Consider the following 23,843-nt stretch of genomic DNA (forward strand, 5'->3'; position numbering starts at 1 on the left):
ATATTCAACATGTACTGTGCTACTTCTTTAAGAGCTTAACTCAAATGCTTCAGGCAACTCTTCACATAGCTACATTTGTAAATTAGGTGACAGGGACTCTAATTTTGTAATTCTCAGTTCAATTGCTGTTTAGTCTCCAATAGAATTTTGTAGATCCCAGTTAAAAAATAATTGGAATCAATTGGAAAATTTCCTCTTTGTTTCAATTGGTTCCATTTGTAAATTAGTGGACACTTGGTCTATTGGGACTAATTGGGCAAATTGGTTATATGCAAATTAAGTCAAATGGCATAGTGTACAACTGATTGAACCAGTTGGTTTGCATTACAATAGGGTCAAATGGTGCTGCCAGTGCATAACCAATTGGAACAATTGGCTGTATGCCAGTTGGTTTAAATGACGCAGTTAGCTCATTCGTCTGTGAAAGTGCTCAAGCTTGACACCTTAGTGGTGAACGATGCCGAGGTGAAGTGAAATGAACTTTATTTGGTCCTGGAAATCTGGTCAGACACCTCCCTAAGAGGAATCCGCTGCAGTTGCTGGCCGCGTCCACGCCTGAACTGGAAGACCGGGTCCCTCCGCCTGTTCGCAGGCCTCCTGGACTGCCGAGTAATAGACTGAGAGCTCGGAGCTTTTAAGAGCCCTCTCACAGTTTTGTTCTGTGCTGAACTTTGTGCCATGTAACGCCAGGCACTGCCAAAGCGTGCGAGCCAGTGTGCAGTTATGTGCCTCACAGCTAGGGCATCCTGGAAATATGCCATCAGCAAAGTGGCTGAATGTGCTACGAGACGGGAACGAACCTGCCTGAAATTCTAGGATTATCATAAAATCGGCCAAAACTTGCACGGATTTCAGCTGGTATATCGCGTGTCACGTAGTTGATTCTTTGATAGGCTCAGAACCTGCTGATCCAGGGAACTTCACATAGTAAAGGTGTGGAAACTTGAAATTTATTTGAACACTTGCAGCAGGTATTGTTATAATAGGAAAATATCCTCAGATGAGCAATGTGCTTGCATGCATCCTTGTACGTCACCTGAAAGAAGTTAAGGCAATAGTGACTCATCAAACGAACGTAATCACAGCGAACGTATAGCTTCACCAAATAACATAAGTGGCATGAGCCAATTGGCGTTTAGCCCTATAAAGTTAAAATGACCCCTAGCCCAGTCTGACAAGCACTCGCACAGATAATGCCATAGGAAAACTGTAACTATTATCAATGTTCGCCATCGCAGCAACCCCTCATTTATGTTGCTTGACAATGATTTGAAAAAAAAAAAAAAGAGGTGTTCAATCTTGTGGCAGCAGTCGCATTTTCATGTAGGCGAAATGCAACCCTGAAGGCAACAGATTTTTTTTTGTTCAGTACTACAGTGACTAGACTTCAAATAAATTCACTTGCACATAACTACTAGCCCTTGTTGGAAAGACACATGTGCACCGTTCAAAGACACAGTATGCTTACACTAACCATAAGGTGGTGCGCTTCACGCATTCATCGCGAGCTGCAGCAAAGTATACAATCATAAGATGCTCATGATGACAAAAAAAAATAAAATACTCTGGACCAACATGGAATCTATTCGAAATATGAAAGTGCAATACTTACATGGAAGGATCAGAGCTGAGGAAATCACCGTAACCCTCGATCAGCACTGAGAAAGTTATCACCACATGGTACAACCAACCCAATACCAAAAAACCGCTCGAATATGCTGGTCTTGACTTGTGGCACTTTTTACAGATAAAAGTGACCAAAAATAAGTTGCATCTTAATGTCAACAAGGTTCTTCTCGAAATCGGACTGCACGATAGAACATGCCGCACGCACGGAAAGAGCACCGTGACAACGACGCACTATGTGTGAAACTGCCAAAACTACAGCATGGTAATAATGTTTGACCGCCACAGACAGACAGACAAAGAACTTTATTCAGGTCCTGAGGAACTGCGTAGTAACGGCCCCGTTTAGGGGGAATCCGTAGCAGTCGCGGGCCGCTCCCACGTAGGGACCGGAAGACCGTGGCCCTCCGCCCTCTCGCAGGCCCTCTGGACAGCCCGAAGTTGAACCAGGAGGTCGCCGCTGTGAAGGACTTCCTCCCAGTCCTCTTCTTTGTTGAACTCTGCGTCACGTAACGCAGGACATTGCCAGAGCATATGAGGTAATGAGCAATACGCCTCACCGCAGTCTGGACAATGCGGCTCGATGTTGGGCGAAAAATGGCTGAACCTGCCACGCGAAGGGAAAGACCCCGTTTGGAGCATCCTGTAGGCCGATGATTGCGGTCGCGTAAGTTTAGGATGAGGAAGTGGAAAAGTCCTCCGAGATAGATGATAATGAGTCATGATCTCGTTGAAAGTGAGTAGCGAGTCCCTGTATCTTCTGGCGTCCCCGCCTGCGAATCCGCCGGGACCGCCGCGGTGAGCGATACCTCGCGCACGGTCATGGGCAAACTCATTGGCGTTGGGGACATCAGGATGTACGTTGGCCCCCATGTGGGCCGGGAACCATGTTATGGTGTGAAACCTGGCAGCCCCCTCACAGCCGAGGATGGCCGCTGCCTCACGCGAGATCGAGCCCGAGGCGAAAGCCCTAGCTGCAAAACGCGAATCTGTAAAGACATTAGGACGCGATGGGTCCTTCATTGCGATGGCGATTTGCTCAGCCACCATTGCCGAAACCTTTCTAACCGAGGCAGAGCATAGGAGTGTGCCACTATGATCGACCGAGACCACTGCGAAGCGATCCGAACGCCCGTACTGGGCTGCATCGACAAAGGTCGCGAGATGCGGTCTGTTTGCAACTGATTTTAATAAGGAACGGGCCCGAGCTATGCGGCCCCCTACATTGTATTGTGGGTGGACATTTCTTGGAAGTGGAGCTACCGAAAACGTGCCTCTGATCGAGGGTGGTAGTGTTACATTACGCTGGTTAGTCGCCGTAGGACAGCAGCCTATGGATTCCAGGATGCGCCTACCAGCCCTCGAGGACGATAGTCGCACGACCTGAGCCATCTGCTGGGCCTCTATCACCTCCGAGAGGGAGTTATGCATGCCCAATTGTAGGAGCTTCTCGGTGCTAGTGTGGATAGGCAAGCCTAGAACTCGCTTTATGCTTTTGCGCAGTAGTGTATCAATTCTTGACTCTTCTCTTTTGGACCAGCGCAATGCCGAAGCGACATAATTGATGTGGCTCACGAGAAATGCATGATAGAGCCGAAGGAGATTGCTCTCGCTCAGCCCACCCCTGCGGTTCGAGACCCTGAGTATGAGCCTAAGCATGTTCTCCGTCTTGGAGGTGATGCGGGCTATAGTTCGTGAGTTGCCCCCCTTGGACTCTAGCAGGAGTCCGAGGACCCTGATGGAGTCCACCCTGGGTATTCTCTGCCCATCCCGTGTGTATAAAGCTATGGGAATCTGTTCTAAAGGAGTGAGGTTCCTCAGTCCTTGTCGGGTGGGTCTGTATAGTAGTAACTCAGACTTTGCCGATGACAGGCTCAGGCCTGAACTGACTAGAAAGTTCTCCGTGATGTCTAATGCCTCTTGGAGCGCCTGCTCTACCCCGGCGTCGGACCCTCCCATGCACCACACGGTGATATCGTCCGCGTAGAGAGCATGGTTAACCCCGCGCACCGTAGCGAGTCGCTCCGAGAGGCCCTTCATGGCAATATTGAAGAGTAGAGGAGAGATAACTGCCCCCTGTGGGGTGCATCTCGCTCCCAAGGTAAATTCCGTGGATTGGATTTGACCGATCCTAATGGTAGCCCTGCGATCCCTGAGAAAAGACCTAACGTATGCGTGGAACCGTTGCCCTAGACCCATAACCGAAATTGCCTCAAGCACAAACTTGTGCGAGATATTATCAAAAGCTTTAGCTAGGTCTAGAGCTAGTATGCCTCTAGTATCCCTGGTGTTGTTGTCAATGATTTGTCTTTTGATAAGGAGCATCACGTCCTGTGTGGATAGTGCAGATCTGAATCCTACCATATTGTGTGGAAATAGCTCTCTGCTTTCTATGTACTCGGATACCCGATGGTGAATCGCATGTTCGGCCACCTTGCCTACGCAGGACGTAAGCGAGATGGGTCGCATGTTCTCCGAAGCCAGAGGTTTGCCTGGCTTTGGGATAAGCGCTACCGAAGCTGTCTTCCAGGATTCGGGGACGTGCCCCGTCTCCCAGATCTTGTTGACTTCCTCGGTAAGCTTCTCGATGGATTTGCCATCCAAGTTACGTGAGAGCTTATTTGAGATTCAATCCGGGCCCGGTGCAGAGCGTCCGTTGAGCTCATGGAGGACCTTACAGATTTCTGGTTCAGTGAAAGGTGCGTCCAGCTCCGCCACCATTCCACCCCTGTAATGCGGATAGTCCGCATCGCCGGAAGGGCCCAGCGGAAGATAGCTGTCCGCTAACCTCTTTAGGAGGGCCTTTTCGGACACTCCCTTCGCTTTCTGGTTGTGAACGATTCTGTCAATAGCCAATCGCTGATTTCCCTTCGACTGTGACTCGTCAAGTAATTGTTTGAGGAGGTTCCATTTGGCCCCCACTCTCATCTGTCCGTCAACCGAAGAACATACTTAATTCCACTGCTGTTTGGAGAGTTCAATAGAGTAGGCTTTGATCTCGCGATTGAGTTGCGCAATTTTCTTTCGAAGTCGGCGATTGAGCCTTTGCGTCCTCCACCGGGACAGGATGGAATTCTTAGCCTCTAAGAGATGCGCGAGGTGTGCATCCATCCGATCAACCATCAGGTTCGTTTTGACAACCTTGGTCGCAGCATTAGCATCCGCCTTGAGCCTTGCAAAGAGGCTGTCTAAGCTGTCGTATTCATCCCGGTCCTCCTTCCGCAATTTACGAAAGGCATCCCAGTCCGTTACTTTAAATTCCCTGGGGGGAGCTGCATTGACTGCTAGGGTAATAGCCACTATGAAGTGGTCACTACCTAGATTCTCTTGCAAATTTTGCCACCCTGCTCCGGCGACGTTCTTGACGAACGCCAAGTCTGGAGTTGTCTCGGACCACCGATGTGTTAATTCTTGTCGGGTATTGCGGGTCCTTAATCAATTCAAGAGAACAGCTAGATACGGCCTTTAGGAGGTTGTTGCCTTTGGGGGACTGCCTGGCGTATCCCCAAGCGTCGTGCGGAGCATTAAAGTCTCCCGCTATCACGATGGGGGCCCCCCTGGCCAGAGCCACCGCTTTTGCCATGATTGAAGCGAACCCCTGCCGCTTGTCCGACGGCGAGCTGTACACATTCAGGAGGAATACGCTGTTCTTGAGCCAGCTGTTGGGGATTATTTCGAGGATAATGACCTCAGCCTTGCTGTTGCCAAGCTGTAGTTTGTGTTCTTGAAAGGAGCACTTTTTTGCGACCAAGGTTGCCAAACCGCGCTTCCCTTGCCCGCGCACCGAGACGACTCGATAGCCCGGGAAAGTTAGCGCATCACCGAGAGTTTCCTGTAACATAATTACATGCGGTTTGACCGCCTGAGAAGCAATAAAGTGCAGCAGTGGAGCCCTGCGCCTTTTGAAACTGGCACAGTTCCACTGCCACACGACCAGTTCATTAGTGTTGCCCGCCATAATTACTGTTCTGATACAACCAATCTCCTGTCGGGTTGACTGTTACCGCGCCTGCAGGCGACTGTGCCCTGTTCGGGCCTATCGGAGGCGAGCTACCCGTAGCTAGCGCTGCCTGTGTACCTTCAAGAGACGACACCCTTTTCAGTAGGGTAGTCATGCTATCAGCCAGTTGTTTAATCGATTGCTGCATGCTTTCGAGAGCCTTGCTGTTGGATTCTGTCTCCATAGCATCCCGCTCCCCTTGGGGGGGTGAGGCCCTACGTTTTCCCGAGCGCGCCTGCACGTCCTCTGGTGGGGGAATCTGTTGTCTCTCACCCTGCGAGGAGTAATGTTTGCTGAACGACTCAAGGTCAGCCCTCAGCTGTTGAATCTCTGCCTTAAGGCAAGCATTCTCTTGGATCAACTTAGCTACCCTGGGGTCTTCCCTATGCTCTGGCAATGGTACCCGCGTTACCTCTGGTGGCGGCGCCGCTGGCTTCGGCTTGGCTCGATCCGCCCAGGTAGGTACTTCCTGGATTCGTGCCCGGGAGCAAGAGCGCCCTTTGGTGCGAGCGCGGCCCCTGGAGCGGTAGCGCCGGCGGCCAGCCGGCGTGACGGAACGCCCCTGCCTGGGAGCGCTTGCCACGCTGGAATCCCTTGACCGGTCCTCTTCGACCAGCTGTTGCTGAGTCTTTTTGACGCGCTTTCGGCGCCGTCGTCTTCTCCGTCGCACGACGTAAGGAACTTGAAAGCGTTCTTTGCACGTTCTGTCCGCCGTCGGATGTGGGCCTCCGCAAAGGGCACATTTCGGCGAGCACTGGTGATCGTCGGGTGGAGACACGAGCCCACAGCCCCTGCACACCCTCTTGTTGGGGTTGGGGCAAACATCGGCCCTGTGACCAAGTCCTCCACACGCGTAGCACACGTCAGTTTGGCGCTTGTAGAGCGTGCAGCGCAGCATGCTGACGCCGCATATGACATAGTTTGGTACCTTCATGCCGTCGAAAAGCACTACCACAGTAGTGGTGTTCTTGATCCTTTTGGCTTCTAGGGCCTTCGGATTTCGCTGGTTGACGATCATCGTTTGGAGCTGGGCCTCGCTGATGTCAGTGTCCACTCCTCGTATGACTCCTTTACAGGTGTTATCGGGGGCCGCGACATATGCCGCCACATGGTACATTCCTTCGCTTATCCGAATCTGTTGGATCGCGGCGTAGGCGTTTGCGTTCTTCTGCTCCGGTGTGAAGACTACGAGAATGTTCTGGGCGATGTTTGGGCAAACGATGTCCCCTTCCGTCTCTGCCGGGGCAAGAGCAGCCGCCATGGCAATAGCCTGTGCGAGCCTAATTTGGCTTACTTTTCTGACGTCAAGTCCGTCCCTCGGCCTGACGATAATTCGTATGTGGTCCCTCGGCAGCCGGGGGAGCCTCGATGCAGCTGCGGGGCGCTTCATTGCACCTTGCGGGGCTGCCGTGCGGCGGCCTCCCTTCGAGCCCACATGTGATGCGTTGCCCGCGGAAACTGGCGTTTCTACACGAGCTTTCTTATTCCTGCCCAGCGCTGTCGTCCAACCCGGGCGATTGGCTTCTTCGTGAGAGATTTCCTCTCCTTCCACCATCGCTACTTCGGGCATGTTGCCCCTTTTCTCCCGCCTCTCGCCGTCGACACTAGGCTGAGCCCGGTAGGGTTAGCCGAGCCGCGGCGCGTTCCACAAGAAAAGTTCCAATAATTCAGCAAAAGGACCACTCACCGAAAAAAGTCTGGTGTCGACGTGATCCTCAGAAGAAACTGCGTCGAATGAAACGCAGCTCGAGCACAGGCACCACAAAAATCCTAACGAAAACATTAACAGAAACGGGAGTCGATCTTCTCGCGTCCGCACTGGTCGGCGCCCCCTGCGTCTCTCGTTTGACCGCCATATGTAATGTTGTTACCAGGGAATAGAAAACTGCAACTTGCTTTTTAATGTAATATTTATATTATAGATTGTTATCATTTTGCATTTGCTTAGGAAACCCTAAAAAAAGAGATACAAGACTAATGCTACTGAGATGTTGCTATTGCTGTCATCAACAAAAATACTGGCACTGTGGTGTTAGTTGCAATAATGCTAAGTTCGCTGCTCTCTGGCATTAGAGACCACCGTCATCATCACCAAGGAGTGCTAAGAGTGAGCTCGTGTTTGTCCGATTCCATGCTTGTATAAAACGATGTGCCACAGCTGTCCCGTTAAGTGAGTGTTGTGCGTTGTAACAGTGACGAGGACCTCAACCAGTCCTAGACCCGCAGAGCCATCAGCGCGGGTAGCCACCATTGTTTGAAGAAACTTCGTAAACAGTGTGAGTTCGCCTGAAAGCCTATCTCAAAGCGCAAAATATCGCTTAAGGGACGAACAGTGTTAGTGCCCTCGCTACCGGACAGCGCAATTAGAATGGTCAAGGGACATTGCCATCTGAAGCAAGTCAATGCACCGAACTTCGCCGTTGCCGTTAAGTACCTCGAGAAGCACTACGCCCCGGAAGTCAATGAAATAGCCGCAAGTTGTTTTTTTCACATGATCACGACAAAGAGAGAATGCACAGAAATTTATTGCCGAAATAATGTTGCTGGTAGAAAATCGCAATTTTGGTTCGTCTTTCGAACGCATGCTAAGAGACCGAATCATGTGTGGAGTTTTAGATGACGTAAGACATTTGCCGAAGAAGCCGACGCTTACGGAACCTGAGGATTTCGTTATTTCAGCTGAGAACGTGGCCACACATGCTAAAAGCATGCAATCTACTGATCAAAGTAGCATCCACTTCATGCGGCATAATCGGTCAGTAAAATTGGGCAATCGAAGGCTAAAGGTATGACACCTTGCCATAGGTGGTGTTGTGGCAGTGAAGCTCACTCGAACGAGCAGTGCTATCACGTCTGTATGGTATGCTGCCGATGCTGTATACGAGGTCATGTCACTTGGATGTGCCAAGAATGAACTCTGTGGAAGGCCCCGTGGCGCTTATGCCCTGTTGGCAGCAGCTGATGATAGCTCTGAAGTTGAGAAGCTCTACACTATAGTGACTCATAAAATGAGTAATGATAGCATGGTTAAGTGCATTTTGAAGGAAATCTCTTGGGATGGTGTGTCTGTTACCATGTTAATCGATACGGGGTCACCTGTTGGCGTTATTTCAATGAGGCTGTTCGAAAAGAATCAGAGAATATGGCCGCCTCCAAGCAGCACCACTCTCAGATTGTCGAATAATTTAGGAGAAATTAGAGTGGTTGGAGAACTGCACATGAAAGCAAGCTGCGAGGGGCACGATAGGGCACTCTGGTTATTGTCGATACACCTAGACCAGCACTATGTAAAACGGATACCGTCAAGGCATTTAACAACAGTGGAGTGGCCATGTTGAGGCCAAATGTCGTTGTAAGCCTCAGCAAGAGCCAAGAACTTCAGACTTTGCTCAAGAAGTTTGAAGGTGTGTTTGTGCAAGGTTTAAAACTATGCAACGGGTCAGCTGTGGATCTGATCATGAAAGAAAATGCCACGCCCCGCTTTTGCAAAGCATGTACGGTGCCATATGCTTTGACAACCAAAGTGCCTGATGCTTGGGACCTATGAGTTGCCGACGGTGTTATGTCACCGGTTGTGGCAGCAGGATGAGCGACACCAGTGGTGGTTCCAGTCTTTTAAGACTTATGGGTCTATTCAACTGTGTGGGGATTTTCGGCTGACAGTGGACACGGCCACAGTGACTGAACAGTTCTCACTGCCTCGTGTGAACATCTTTACAAGACTGAAAAGTGGTGAAGTATTTAGTACATGGCATTTGACTCTAGCATACAACCAGCTGCCCCTGGACAACGAGGCCAAGAAGCTGACATTCATAAGCACTCTCAAGATCTCATTTTGCTTCAGTAAGCTTCCTTTTGGAATTAGCTTAGCTCCAGAAACCTTCCAGCAGCATATGGATTCCCTGTTCAAGGATATTCCTGGTGTACATGTTTATTTGGATGACATCATAGTGGCTGAAAAGCGCAGCCACACTCCATTGCTAAAGCAAGTTTTACTGCGCTTACTTAACTATGGTCTCGGGCTAAACATCAAGATACGCAAACTCAGGCAAGAAGTTGCCTTTGTTGGACATAGAGTTGATGCTAATGGGCTCAAACGGAAGGACGACAACAACGAAGCAGTTTTGCAAGTACGAGTCCCTAAGTCAGTGAGCGAACTGAAATATTTCTTGGGCTAAATCAACTATTATTCAAAATTTTTTCCGAACCTTTCCACAATACTAGCGTCAGTATACAATCTGCTATCCAAGGGAGCTACGTGGAAATGGAAGCAGGTACACAAGGAAGGAGTTTGAAAGGTTAAGCAGGTCATACAAGCGTTAGTTTCGACACTTCGACCCTAACAAACCTTTGAAGTTGGAATGTGATGCTTCACCTGTCGGAGTGGATGCTGTCCTTGCTCATCACATTAATGGCACATTCAGAGTAGATTTCACGACTGAACTCTGTCCAAAGCTGAGCGAGACTACTCCCAGCTAGAAAACAAAGCATTGGCTCTTTGTATTCGGTGCGACTTGATTTAAGGACTACTTATACGGGAATCGCTTCGTTTTGGTGACAGACCATGAACACCTGATGGGTTGATCTAACCCAGGAAAAGTCATTCCTACCATGGCTGCGGCAAGGATTCAGAGGTCAATTACAATTGCACATTGCAGTATTGCAGGGGTACAAAAAACTCAAATGCTGATGCCTTGAGTCGCCTGCTGTTACTGAGTAAACTACACAGTGCCAAAGCAGGAAATCTGCCAGAGTATGTCCTGTACTTGAAATGCTTGGAAAAGGAATGGTTAGTGTCAGATGTACATTTTAGGGAAAAATAGATCCTTTGCTGCAGCGAGTGAAATTCTGGATTAAGACAGGCTGGCTGAAATTTTTGCGTGAAGAGCTGAGCCGCTTGCGGCCGTACTTCAGCGAGAAGCCTGAGTGGATACCAGGTAGCTGAAAAGTAGATACTAGGTATCGTTCATGATACCTAGTATCATGGTCGCAGTGGACACAAGCGCATAGTTGCAGTGGACACGACTCGAGGAACGAATTGGCAGCATTTAGACCAAGTGCGACGGCGAGACGTTCCACTTAGTACCAAAACTTGGTCTACTGGGGACACTGTATCATGCTTCCCATGGCTCTAAACCGATGTATATTGGGCTTTCTTCATGTAACGCACCCATGTATGGCGACCATGAGGAACATGCAAGATTCCTGTTTTGGTTCCCGGGTGTGGACAGTGAGATCGAGCAATTGGTGCGTGGATGTTCTGCTTGTGTACAGGTTGCGGTGATGCCTCCAGCACCAACACCTGTACCATGGCCCACGATGGGAGAGAAATGGAGCTGGTTGCACGCCAACTAGGCAGGTCCTATTGAAGGATACATGCTATTGGCATTTTTGGATTCCAAAAATGTCAGTGGGGAGAAACCTGCACCAACTGGAAATTACTGTGGCATTGCTGTGCCACAAGGTGGTTTGGGAACCTAAAGTAATGTTGACAGCACGCATATGAGCCACCATTATGTCATGGTTGACATCTTGTACACTTGCGCTGCTGCGTTTCTGTACAGTTGCGCAGTTGCAAGAATATAAAATAGGTCGAATAATTAATCCCACTTTTGCGCAATTGTGGCGGTGACTTTTCTGGTAAGCACTGGCAAAGAACGAAGACGATGTGGCAAACACCAAAAAGCTCACCAGTATGACATTTGCCTTCGTGTGTGGGGAATTGCTGCCTTAACCCTACTGCACGCTCAGACTAGCTAGCGCGCAGGGGCGCCGATCGTTGCCGCCTCGAGCGTTGCCGCCTCGAGCGTTGGGGGGGGGGGGTAAAGGTTTGTTGCAGCGCCCCTCCCAATCGTATCACTGTATAAGGCTGAGCTTGTGCCCCCCTTTCTCGCCCCCCTCCTTATTATGTCAATGTAAGGGACTGGCTTGGTGCCTCCTCCCTGCCTCCCTGCGCGTACACCTTTGTAAGGCAGTGTGAGCGTGCGCTGCTAGAACTTCATGCTGCAGCTAAGAACCAAGTCAGACACTTGACTACAGCACACCCTGTCATACCCAATAAAATGTTTTAGCGGAGTGAGTTGTAAGAACGTTGAAGGCAGGCTGAAAGAAAAAATGATGAAATTCCACTACAATCTCGAATATTGAGACTTGTGTTTCGTTACCACTGCACCCCAGTCAAGGAGGACAAACCTCCAACGGAGCTTCTGCTGGGGTATCAAATACGAACGAAACTCGTGCATTATTCCGGCCATTGAGGCTGTTGGAGAAAAGCCGTGCTACAAACAAGAAGAGCGATGGCCGTTCGGATGGCGTGTTTGGGCTCGAACGTTCCGGCAATGGGAAAAGTGGATACCAGATATCATGCGTGATTAGCCGGAAAAGTGCATAGTCACAGTGCACACGAGTCGGGGAACGGAACAGCGGCATTTCGACAGCGGTTTTTCTTTTCTTCAAATGCGCAGCTTTTTCAGTGTGATTGCGCGCGCACGCGTGGACAAGTCGCAGCCTCTTGCGGCGATCTCTGTAATGTTCGAACCAGCCAATGGCTGATAGATGGGTTTTCTACGAGTGATTTTTGAGCATCGTCCGTCATTTGTCGAGAGAAGAGAAAGCAATTTTTAGCCGACTTAGATAATTTATTGTGCATTCCAGGTTGCGTGCTGTGCTATAATATTTGGCTTGCGCGTTGTTGGGAGCCTTTACTACTGATAGGGAACGTTTTCTGACCTTGCTCAAAAAGTGTTGCAGGGACCCTTAAGAAGTTATTCAACCTAATGGTGCTCTGCATGACTACTGTATATATAAACACTTATGCAACTTTCAAGTAAATGAAGTTGAAGCGCTTGGTCCGGTAAATTCGTTGATTAATTTTTGTGTACACAATCAATGTAGTTGCCTGGCCTATCTGAAAACGGGTGTTTCTATTTGGGTGTTCCAGTTGAACCAAATGGCTCAGTTGGGTATTCAATTTTCCAATTGGAAGTGAGCTTTCAACTGAGATTCCAATTAGTTCAAGTGATAGCATTTAGTAATTTCAGTTGGTTCTAATGGTGATCCAAGTGGTTAGTGATCCCATGTGGCCCAATCACAAGTTAGCGCATCATCTTGAACCATTTGGAAATTTCAAATGATCCTGTGGGGGATACCATTGGCCCGATTGGAAATCTTTATTTACCATTTAGACCCATTGATATTTCCAAATGGTTTCAATTGGCTTTTTCAACTGGGGAGTGTTTGGTGCATTATGTTTTGTCAGCAGTCGCAAGAAATCAGCCTGATGGCATATTCATAACCTAGCTCAATTTTCCCCTTTAGCTATTGATGGATTTAATCAGCAGAAGGCATTCTCGTATAAAGGTTTCTGTGTTAAAAACACTGCATTGTAGGGTATGTGTGAACATTTAAAGGCACAGGGTAAGCCTTGTACCTGCCTTAACTTTAGGCAAATTTATGTACCTTTTTCTCCATAACCTCAAGAGGTATAGTAATTATTTTACTACCATTGTGATCATGAGCCATTCCTTTTAACTGAAGCAGATTTAGCTTTGAAAAGCTTAATGCTAATTTTTTGTATTTTTTTACTTCAGGTAGCTAATTATCACTCGATTATAGACATTAGATGTCGTGTTGCAGAAAAGCACTTTCTCACACGGCTATAATTCTTCACTATATTCCCCATTATGTTATCTAAATACAGGCCAAAAACTGATTTTAGATACTGTAGGTGCTGAGAAAATGAAACATAAGCCAAAAAAATGCTTGGTTTAAGATAACTGCATTTAAAGTTGAAAATCTGGAATACTTCAAAAGTACAAGATAACAGAAAATTGATGGACCCGTTCAATAGGCACCAGCCAGATACCCATCACCGATGTCATTTTTTTTCATTTTGTGTTGATACGTCTTGCCTGGCGAGCCTCTTTGGTCGCCTGCTATTCAGGCCTGTCAGCAAAGTACAGCCAACGCAGTTCAAGGTTGTGTAGGCCCTGCACTCTGCAGTGTCCTGGCGAAATTACAAAGCAGTTCAGTTCATTCACACGGGCTATATTGCATCATTAAAAGTGAACTGAGCGTCAAGAGTGCATATTTACAGTGTTTGGTGCCTGAAGAAAATATTTTTTTGGAACGAGCTCTCGCGCATGACCCATGGAAGCATTTAGCAAGTAATTCTGGATGAGCCGGTTCAACAATATGGCTTGACAGTCTCAATAACAGATGCTCGAAGCTGTTCTTAGTGAATGAATGATCCATTATTCAACCGGGCTTTGTTGAATTCACACCAAGTTTCGGCGTCTTTCAAGCAAAGGTTGTGGGATTGATTGGGATGCTTTGATGTCATGTGAACCTACGTGGACCGGGCAGCTTTTCACCCATCCTCAAAGCTGGCTCTATTTCTTTTAATGGCCCACATTAATAGTTTTCGTGCTTCCCAATGATGCCACCACTAAGAAGTCCCCGAGCAGATATATATTTTCCGACAGAAAGCTTGGTGTTTCTGCTTTGTCTCATTTAGCTGGTCTGGGCCCATTCTTTTCTGAATGTGCCAAATGAACTCCAGTGTGCAAACTGCAACTTCTGCATACGGCTATGAGGCTTGAACTGCAAGGACTTCCTGCCCCGCCGTGGTGGTCTAGTGGCTAAGGTACTCGGCTGCTGACCCGCAGGTCGCGGGTTCAAATCCCGGCTGCGACGACTGCATTTCCGATGGAGGCGGAAATGTTGTAGGCCCGTGTGCTCAGATTTGGGTGCACGTTAAAGAACCCCAGGTGGTCGAAATTTCCGGAGCCCTCCACTACGGCGCTCATAATCATATGGTGGTTTTGGGACGTTAAATCCCACATATCTATCTAGCAAGGACTCCTTTGCTATCCGAGTATGGGGGCACAGCAGGCCGCCACACAAGTTCTGAAATATGCCATTTCAGAGAGAAAAAAAAAAAATCCTGAGACAAACGACTGATTCTAGTTCAGAAGAGGCTGCAGATTCGAAATAGTGCAAAAAGAATTTTTTTTTTCCCAATATTTTTGCTTACTCTGTCTCCTTAAGATACGGAGATCTGTGCGTAGCGAGCCGTGATTCTGCTAGTGCAGCCAGGCCTTCACTTGTGGGACGGCCGTGGTCAAACCATGGCACTTGATTCAAAGCCGACCCCTCTCCTCTCCACCCATGTTGGTCCATTTTTTTTTTTTTTCAAAAAACAAATATGATGTTATAATCGGCTAAATAAAAAGGTTCTCCCAGCAACTTTTACATCGCTTCCAACTCTGTTTTACACTTCACAGGATTTCTGATATGATAGTCTGCTGCTGCCACCTCTATAAGAGACAGACAGCTCATTGGATGGCAAGAAAACCACCAAAACTGTTGCCTTTCAGGCTTCGCTTGAACATTGGAAGCAACAAAAAGTTTTCCGGGATGGCATCAGGGCTGCAATATCTCGAACTCCCTAAGGACATTGAAACATGAATCAACTGTAGGTTTGTGGCTCACAGTACTAAATTTTAATCATCCAAAACAGGAGTAGGAAGGAAAATTTGTCTGAAGAACAAAATGCAAGGTAAACTCCAACAACTAATAAGAACAAAGTACAAAGCTGATATGATCACTAGTTTTCAGTGCTCTTCGCTATGTGCATCTTTGCTGCACGTGGAAAAGTAAAAGCTGTGCTCTCTCATGCAGGCGCATCAGGACAAAGACATGAAGCAGTGTCCCTTCTCAGCTGAGCACGTGGTGCCCGCTAGTCAGCTCATGCACCACATCTATACGTGTCCACTGAACACAACCGTGGAGCGCTTCCTCACAGGTAACTCATCACTTCATGTGCAAGAGCACATTAGTGGCTTATATCCTTGCTATTATATCACTTATAATTACTGTAGCACATTGCAAGGGAACACTCAAAACGCATTGGCCGGATGGCGAAATCTAAACTTCTGAAATCTACCAATGTGCGTTGCAGCGCGGACGCAGAGAACGAGGGGAACAATTGACGCAACAGGCTTTCGCACGCGTCCGATGCAAAAAGTCGTTCGTGCTGTAACGCGAGCGAGCATTCTCGTCATTATCGCGGTGGTAGAGATGGTTAGGGGGAGGAAACGCTCGAGCAGTTCCGGCGACCCATCAACAGGTTTGTGTTCAGGTGCGGTATTCTGGGGACCCAGGAAGTCCTCGGAAGAAGAGACTTCGCACTCGCAGCCTGCTTGACTGCGCTCGTCTGCTACGCGATGCACACATCCGGCCGAAGCATCAAAATGTCCAAAAGTGCGCGTGCCAGTAAGCTGGCTCGGGCGGGTCGGGGAGTGCGAAATATGCGAGTTTTTTTTTTTTTTCGAAAAGCTGGCAAAATATTAGAGGTGTGCAAATTATGCGAGGGTGCAAATTATGCTTGTAAATACGATATGTGTAACTTCTCGTATGGTAAAAGCACTGGTTAGTTTGCCTCTATGGTGAAGCGATGGCTGCTAGTCTGAAGGTCCCAGGTGTGATCCCGATAGTGCCAGTCTCATTTCGATAGTGAAATGCTAGTTCACATCAAACAACACCAAGTGGTCCGAAATTCTAGAGCACTTCACCATGGTGCGCCTCGTAATGCGTGTTTTAGAACGTAAAACATCTTGGTAGAGCTCATTAAAAACTAATGATATATTTCCGAAAAACTTTCCGATAAAATTGACTATTCTGATCCAGTAAAAATTCAAGCTTTCGATCTTCGAACTTCTGGTTTTTCGCTTGCAGCCAGATAGTATCGATCCTGTCAGAAAATATCATATTTAAATCCCTAGACAACCCCAAAATTGGGAAAACGAACGCTGGGACCACCAGCGTAATGTTAAATGCTATTGCTGTGGTGGCAGACCAAACTTGCGTCATGTGAGTGCCGTTTCTTTCTGCTTTGCCGCTTGGAAATATAGGGCTAGATTTTTCTAATAAAATAAGCGCTAACGGGGTCAACCTTGGAAGGAGATATGTTACCACGTTGCGCGCGCTGAGAAGTGACCATATAGTTCGTTTATTTTCATCATGCCGCACGTGCGAGCCCCGAAAAGAAAGCGAAGTCGAAGGACCATTGTAATGTGCCACAATTCGTGGTATCAGGGTGTAAAGATGGCAACGTATCGTTCTATCACTTCCCAAAGAATGCAAACGACGCGTGATGGTACAAATCGGAAACCTAGGCATTGGAAAGAAGGTGTGGACACTATCGTAGATTGTTCTAATTAATTTGCTCATGACGCCTTCATTTTCCTCGGTGAGTATGCAATCATTTAGCGGGTGTATATTTTTATCAATATTCGGGCTTTTCTAAGCGCGAAGTATAGTTTCAGTTATATAAGCTAGTGCTTTAGTACATTGTTGTGTTACGTGTAACAATATTTTTTGCATATACGTGTTTTTTGCACAAGTCAGTGCTACCCATTACCAAATTATGCTGCTACAATTCTTCCCCTTGAACATTTTCGATTTCGAATGTGTGCATGTAAACGCATGCACAAGGGTCGTGCGTAGGGCGCATGTATGTATGTTAGTGCGTGCATTTAATCCGTACATTCGAAGCTTGTGGGCACATATCCGCTTTGAATATCATCTACTGTCAACACGAACAAGCGAGAGCGGAAGCACACAATCGTATTCTTCAGAAACTTAATAACATGGATTGCGAACGAAAAGAAAGGAGCACTGCTATTACAATCAAAACTACGATTTGCCTTATCTCAAGGTGCACTGGCCCAGGCATCTCTGTCCTGTAATAATGTGAAGGACATGCGTATTCAGCTTTTGACGGGACAGCGGTACTCAACAGAATAAATGCAATTGGCAGCATGAGTAGCAGCGAGAAGTTACCTCAAATACTGTTAAGCCCTCGAATGTAGTACTGTAGCAACGCAGCGCAAAAGTGCTAGCACCTTTCCGAGAGGCCCGCTACACATGAACAGTTGCCTTTTCTTTCCTTGAGCTCGCTAGACAGGCTCTTCAACTTGAAGTAAATCTGATCTGGTTCTCCAAAGAGGCTCGATGTTTGCGTGCACAGTGCCATGGTTTCCGCTATTTGGCGAGTAAAATCTTTTATGCCGATGAGAATGAGGCGGTCCGCTGCCAGCTACCTTGCAAAGCAACGTGATCCAACGCCACAATCAAGCAACTTCAGCTCAGCGCGATGCAAAAGTGTTGTGCTGACCCTGTTAGGTTCAGCCACCTCTGTTTTGCCGATGAGTGTTGCCAACACATGGAGCGTTTTCTGTAGTTGCAACTACTAGGTGTATGGCAAGTGAAAGTGAAGTTGCCGAACACCCACATAGTGATTCATGGAGTCTGCAGGAAAGTGGCACTTTTTGGCGTCTGTCAACCAGAAACCAACCAAATAGCTTCCGGAACACGTTTTTTTCTGCCAGGTTCAGGTAACCTGCTGCTAGGCAGATTTGTCCACCCAAAGAAAAACTAATGCAGTTGGAAGTGTGAGGGGTGAAGCATTACGAAAATGAATGTGCTCCAGGAGAAAAACATGGAGGAAAGGTATTTTGGCCCATGTCTGTTGGGTGCAAGGGTGGCGTTATGGTCATGTCTTGGTGCGTGTTGCGCAGTGGCAATGACACGGTGGCAGCTGCATATGCATTTTTGTAAATCTTGTACCATACAGTGGCGAACTGGAGGAGCCTTTATTTTTTGTGCCGCACTCTGGGGTTGAACAGCTGCACCATTTGCGCCATAGTGGGCCAAACATATTTACCTGCACCACCGTTTGCCAAACCGCCTCAGTTGCGCCAAAGTAGTTTATCAGAGCTGCACTTTCCGTAGCATCCTAATTTAGTCGCAAGATGCAATAGCCATCAATACTTGGGCTCGAAAATGTGGCTGAAACATTGTTTCCAGTTTCATTGAAATCTTTATAATTTCGATTTCGTCATAGCAGTGATTGCTAGAGCAGTAACTGTTAACTTTGATTGTAAGGGGTCGGTCGGGATTGCTGGAGTGCGCGCTAACTCGGCAGGCATCGGTGCATATGGCTTGTAAGTCCTTCTAATTGCTGCGCTCTCAATGCGAAGAGACTGTACGAAAACAGCATCTCTTTCTGGCATTCTCTTACACCAGCATTCTGTAGAGTTACGTGCCATAATTACTTGGTATGACATTACTGTGATATTGTGATAACTTGTTGGCAGCCTTCACAAATGCAAAAAAAAAAAAGACCAACAGTGCTAAAAAAAAAAAACCGATGGTGTCTGGCTCCTAGAATAATAGCCTTTCAAAAAGCGAGCACAGGACTGCTCATCGAGTGCTTGCCTGCATTCTAGGTCGTTTCGCCGTTGTGCTCCATTATACTATTGGGCGCGAGGACATATTGTGGCGCCACCATGCGGAGGCATCCGCGTGACATACGTGGTTGGATTGCTCTGCCGCCTCCTCGCGCGCAGCCGCTTTGCAGTCTTATTTGATTATTATTATTATTGTACTTCACTCAACGAAATCAGTAAAATACTGCAGCAGCTTCTTCCCTGACTGTACAAAGTGATAAATAACTGCCTTAGCAGTCAGGCGTTGCTTCTCACAATGCCTGACTGCCGGCACTGTCTGCTATGGCCACCTCAATGAAACAACCCGGGGGCCCAGCATGCAGCGTCTGTTAAAGCTAAAGACTCATTCTTTGTTGAATTGAAGCATCAAATGGTTATTAACAGTAAAGAAACTTATCTTAGCTGCAAGAAATGCGGGGAGCTACGCTACTTTATTCATTGTAGGTTTGCATTGAAGACTGGCCGTGGTAGACATGACAAGCATGCGCAAATTATGTTTATGTTTAGCCCATAACCCTGCGAATCACATCACAAGCGCATTGCCCGCTTTGTGGGAAGCAACACAGAATTCTTACAGCCGCATGCAGCCGCAACCTTTCCATTTTGATGTGGGAAAACGTGAGATTCACGCATGCGCATGCCTCATTCAGAGTTGTAACTTCTCTCTGCGGCACACTCCAATATTTATTGCGTGAAATTTCTACGGTGGTCACATGTTGCACATTCGATCGCCATCCAGCCGCACATGGGTGAAAATTATGATTGGTTCAGTACCAGAGCTTCTACAAGGGTAAATCATGATTATGAAAATACGATTGGCCAGCCGTATCATTTTACGCCCTTGAGCTTGATGCGAGGTCTTGCGCACTGTGATATAAACGGCAATTTCATATTTCAATAACATTGCCTGTGTCCAGTTTTTTTTTTTTTTGCAGTTTCATTCATAAGCAGTGTGATATTTCACGGCAGTTCTTCGAAGACTAATCAGTTTTGGAAGCTGACCCCATTTTCGCCTGTAGAGCAATACAAAATTGAGAGGAAGTGATAGTGGCTATGTTCCAATTCTTTACAGACGTCATCTATAAGCAAGGAACCTTGTGAGCTGAAGTCGCGGACGGCAGGCACGTTAGCAGATTTTTTTTTTTTCCGGAGGGAGCACCACCTTGATTAAAACTGGGGACCGGGAAGGCAGCTGTGGGTGACCACTATTTTGTGCGCTATATACCATAAAAAAATTTCGGAGGAGGGGGAGGAGAAGCAAGGGCTTAGTGTGCCAACCCCTGGCTACGCCACTGGCGAATGGAAACCCGCCTGGTCGTGTAGACACAACGGGAAACGCCCGGGGAGGATGGTGGTGGCGCAGACTGCGGTAAAAGTTACCATGGCGGAAGATGTAAGCTTTAGCATAGACTGGAGCGGACATGTAATGATCGCAAAAAGAAGGTTTCGTTGAACGGGCTGGCTGAACACGCAGAAACAACTCGCCACGAAATAGACCAGAATAGACAGGCAGACAGACACAGAACCAGAATAGGGTAAACATAATGAAATGAAAAGGAAAGAAACGAGAAATCAAAGGTTGAGAAGCGAGACTTATGGGCTATATCTTGACTCTGTGAGAATTCAGAGTCCCATTTTAAAATGTACATAATCAAAATGCTTGCACATTTATTTTTCATTGTGAACGAAGCTCCCGTGCGGAAACCGAAACGTTCTGTTTTGATGTGAACATTCATGGTCTGTGCTCATTTTAACCCCATGGGCCTGAAATAACAACCAAAACAACAAAGAGGTGATAGTGGCACTGCCAGCGGCCGCCGGCATTGCATACATAGCGTAGGGTGCCTGAATGCTTTTCTCTTGCCTGCCGCAGCGGCAGGCGAGGGAAACCATTCGGGCACCCTAGTGTAGCGCACTGTGCCACACTGCTGGTAACGTTCACTGCAACTTTTCCGTATTGTGGGGTCTGCAGAAATCTGCATAGATGACGTCAGAGCAATATAGTTCTGTTCAAAATTGAAGACACCGTGAAGTTGCCGTTACAAGCAACGCATTCAACCGCCAGCTTTCCTTCGCCAGAGTGGGGCGAGATCACGTGATCCAACCCTGCACGTCACAGCGATTGCAGCGCTCGCACCTCCAGTGGTGGACCTCGCGCCGTATGCTTATAGACTCTGTGGTTTATGCTCGTGTATTGATATTACAAAAAGAAAAAATATGGCCTTTAAATAGCTAAAGAAGTCATAATTGCACCGTAAGCGTTTAAGAAATGTATGTGATAGCAACAAACATTATAATCTTATGCAAAGTGAGGCTAACTCTTTTAGATCCTATCTCACGTAACTCTACAAAATGCTGGTGCGAGATAATAGGGTGAGCAATACTTGTCGCACAGTTTTTCTGCGATGAGAGCGCAGAGCCTTGAAGTATATGCGAGCTGCCCGTTGATTGCTGCCAAGCTAGCACGCGCACCAGTGCCTCTAGCAGCAGAGTTTGCAGTTGCTGCCTTAGCGACGTGCCGCCCCAACTTCCCCTCTCATCTTTTTATGCTCATTCAAGACTGGTGGGGTGTTACCCGACTGCTTCAACGGCAAGCATCCTAAGCGGATGATGTTATTGCATGCGCCCTTTGAGCGATGGAGTTGGGCTGGTTCGTTACATCTCTGGCTCAGTGGCAGGTTATTAATTGGAAATTCAGATACGTCACAGCAACGGCAAAAATCTGAGGAGAATGTATTGCTATCTCCCATTTATCTTATTATTTGAAGAAATGCAGCCTTGGACAAATATTGTTTCACGTGTTTCGTGAAATGGGGTGGCATATGCTTTGAAAGCTCTGCTACTGCTCCAAGCTTGTTTTAAAAAGCCTTTTTGGCTGCTTGAAACCTGCTCCAAGAAGCCTTTCTGGTTGTCACAAAACGTAATTTGGCCTGCTCCCTGGACTGCTCCCAAACCCATGTACCCTTTTCCACCCCTGCGCAGTTCTCCCGGCAGTTGTTGTAGCCATGGGGCTGAACAGAAGTGTGTGGAGTGAGTGTGCATCTGTGTTGTGCTATGGATGGATATTCAATGCACTGAAATATGGTGTGAAATGCTACAAAGACGTTTTTTTAAAGCTGTTTGAAGGTTTGTATGGTCAGCACCTTTGGGTCGGTGTGTGTGGTTGACAGAGCGGGGATGGAGCAATTCGGAGATGTGCATGCGACGATGGAGCAAAGGGAAAGAGGCATGGAGGGGAAAAATGGCCATTGTAGAGAAGGCGCAGTCTCGCCGCAGTGACTTCACAAGTACACGTTGGCACTTTTTGTATACGGGAATGAGTTTTTGGCTACTGAACATTCCATACTACTGCACTTTCTTGTGGTGCTGAACATTACTGCTGAATGATTGTATTTTCCAGGACCGTATCAATGGGAACGTATCAAATATAGGTTGTTTTTAGCTTTTGCAATTACGAGTGCAGGAGCAAGATCATGCTTAGTGGGATTATGTCAACGAAGTTCTACCGAGTTACTGCATATACTGGCCAAGGGGGATATGGATCTTAAAAATTTTAATTTATTGATATTGTTGAAACTTGTAGAGTTCTGTATTTCTGTGCTGATTTCGAATGTGGAATTACTTCTCTAGTGTAGTTTAGCTACATGTGAGTAAAATTGCATAATTCAGAGAACTTACGAATGCTGCTCTTGTGCTCTTTTCGAGAAAAAGCATATAGCAGGTGCTCTAAATCTATATTTTAATTACGCCTCCACAAGCTTAGTGCCCATACAGGCGAGTGACATGTGGTAAAAAAAATTTCTGCTCGAGGCTGGTAACTACAGTAGACTTGCACTAAACGAAAATCTTAAGTGAAATTGCTCCTTATGTGGATTAACTGCCTGTTATAATTGGTTTTATTCATGAATCCTGCAGCGTTGTTCTTCTCATATTGAACGGAATACATTTTATGATCCTTTAGGCATCGTTCCCAAAATTACCTTAAGAAAACTCTGGCACCCTGATCATTCAGCCACCATGGCAGTACACAATTTGCCTAATCTTTGTGCTTACAGTTTCGAATGCACCTGTGGCTTCATTCATTCTTGTGTTTGGCAGGTTTTTGTGGATCAAAAGAATGAATCATTGTGAACTTTGCCAACTGGTTTGACTTGGTTAGCCTAAAAGGCTAACCAAGTCAACTGCTGAAGTAAACTGCTGAAGTACAACTGCTGAACATTTGCTTATTTTTAGTCTTGCAACAAAATGGCTCCAGGCCACGAGAAGCCAAATTGAGCCGAAAGAATGAAGTTTACACGTATTCTTGTACAACTCTTAATTCTCGTGCTGGCTGAAGGGCCATGTGGATGCAAACGGCCTCCTTAGACACTAGTGCGAAGGTTCCCTCTAGTGTGTTTATAGGAAGCTTTCTGACATCAGGGTAACCGTAGTGAACACATAAATTACTCATTTTGACTATTGAAAAATTAAGCCTATCGTAACTAGCCGTGCAAATTTCCTCACTGCGATTATCTTGCCTTGCTACGAAGGCATGCACAGAGCGTCTCGTAGACGTAGAGCTTTGCTTCCAAGCTCGTGTTCTTCAGTGAAGTGCATTGCAGCTCTCCTAAAAGAGCGAGAGTGCTGGTGAATATTGTCATGAGGTCGTGACGCGGATGAAGGGAGCACACTGGACGTTCAGATTAAACTTTTTATTTGGCTGAACTTGTGGTCTCAGATTCAGAATTCAAATTGCAGCAAGCCGCTGGTACTGATAGCGGCAAGCAGTGCGTCGGCCGTCAATCTGACAAGCGGTGGTGCGCGTCGGCATTTATACACGTGCCGTCGTATATTTTAGTTTTATCGCTAGTGGCCCCATAGGTTTTAAACTAATCTGTAATGCTCGTGGAGTGGGCTTAATCTTAATGAAATTATCTACTACTGTT

The 23,843-nt window shown here is 47.1% G+C and overlaps 1 protein-coding gene across 18 annotated transcripts in view; it reads left to right on the forward strand.

Annotated features, from left to right (window-relative positions):
* Positions 1–23,843, forward strand: part of LOC119170849 (uncharacterized) — a 101,234-nt gene that overhangs the window by 3,262 nt on the left and 74,129 nt on the right. For all 18 annotated transcript variants that reach the window (XR_012893698.1, XR_012893697.1, XR_012893696.1 and 15 more), the window contains one exon: positions 15,308–15,431. Coding sequence is in view for 14 of the 18 variants with exons in the window: in XM_075886552.1 (XP_075742667.1) it covers positions 15,308–15,431 (124 nt within the window). In the remaining 4 variants the exon portion in view is untranslated. The remainder of the gene's footprint in view (positions 1–15,307; positions 15,432–23,843) is intronic.

The sequence above is a fragment of the Rhipicephalus microplus genome, chromosome 2 (genome assembly GCF_043290135.1).
Source record: "Rhipicephalus microplus isolate Deutch F79 chromosome 2, USDA_Rmic, whole genome shotgun sequence".
NCBI lineage: Eukaryota > Metazoa > Arthropoda > Arachnida > Ixodida > Ixodidae > Rhipicephalus > Rhipicephalus microplus.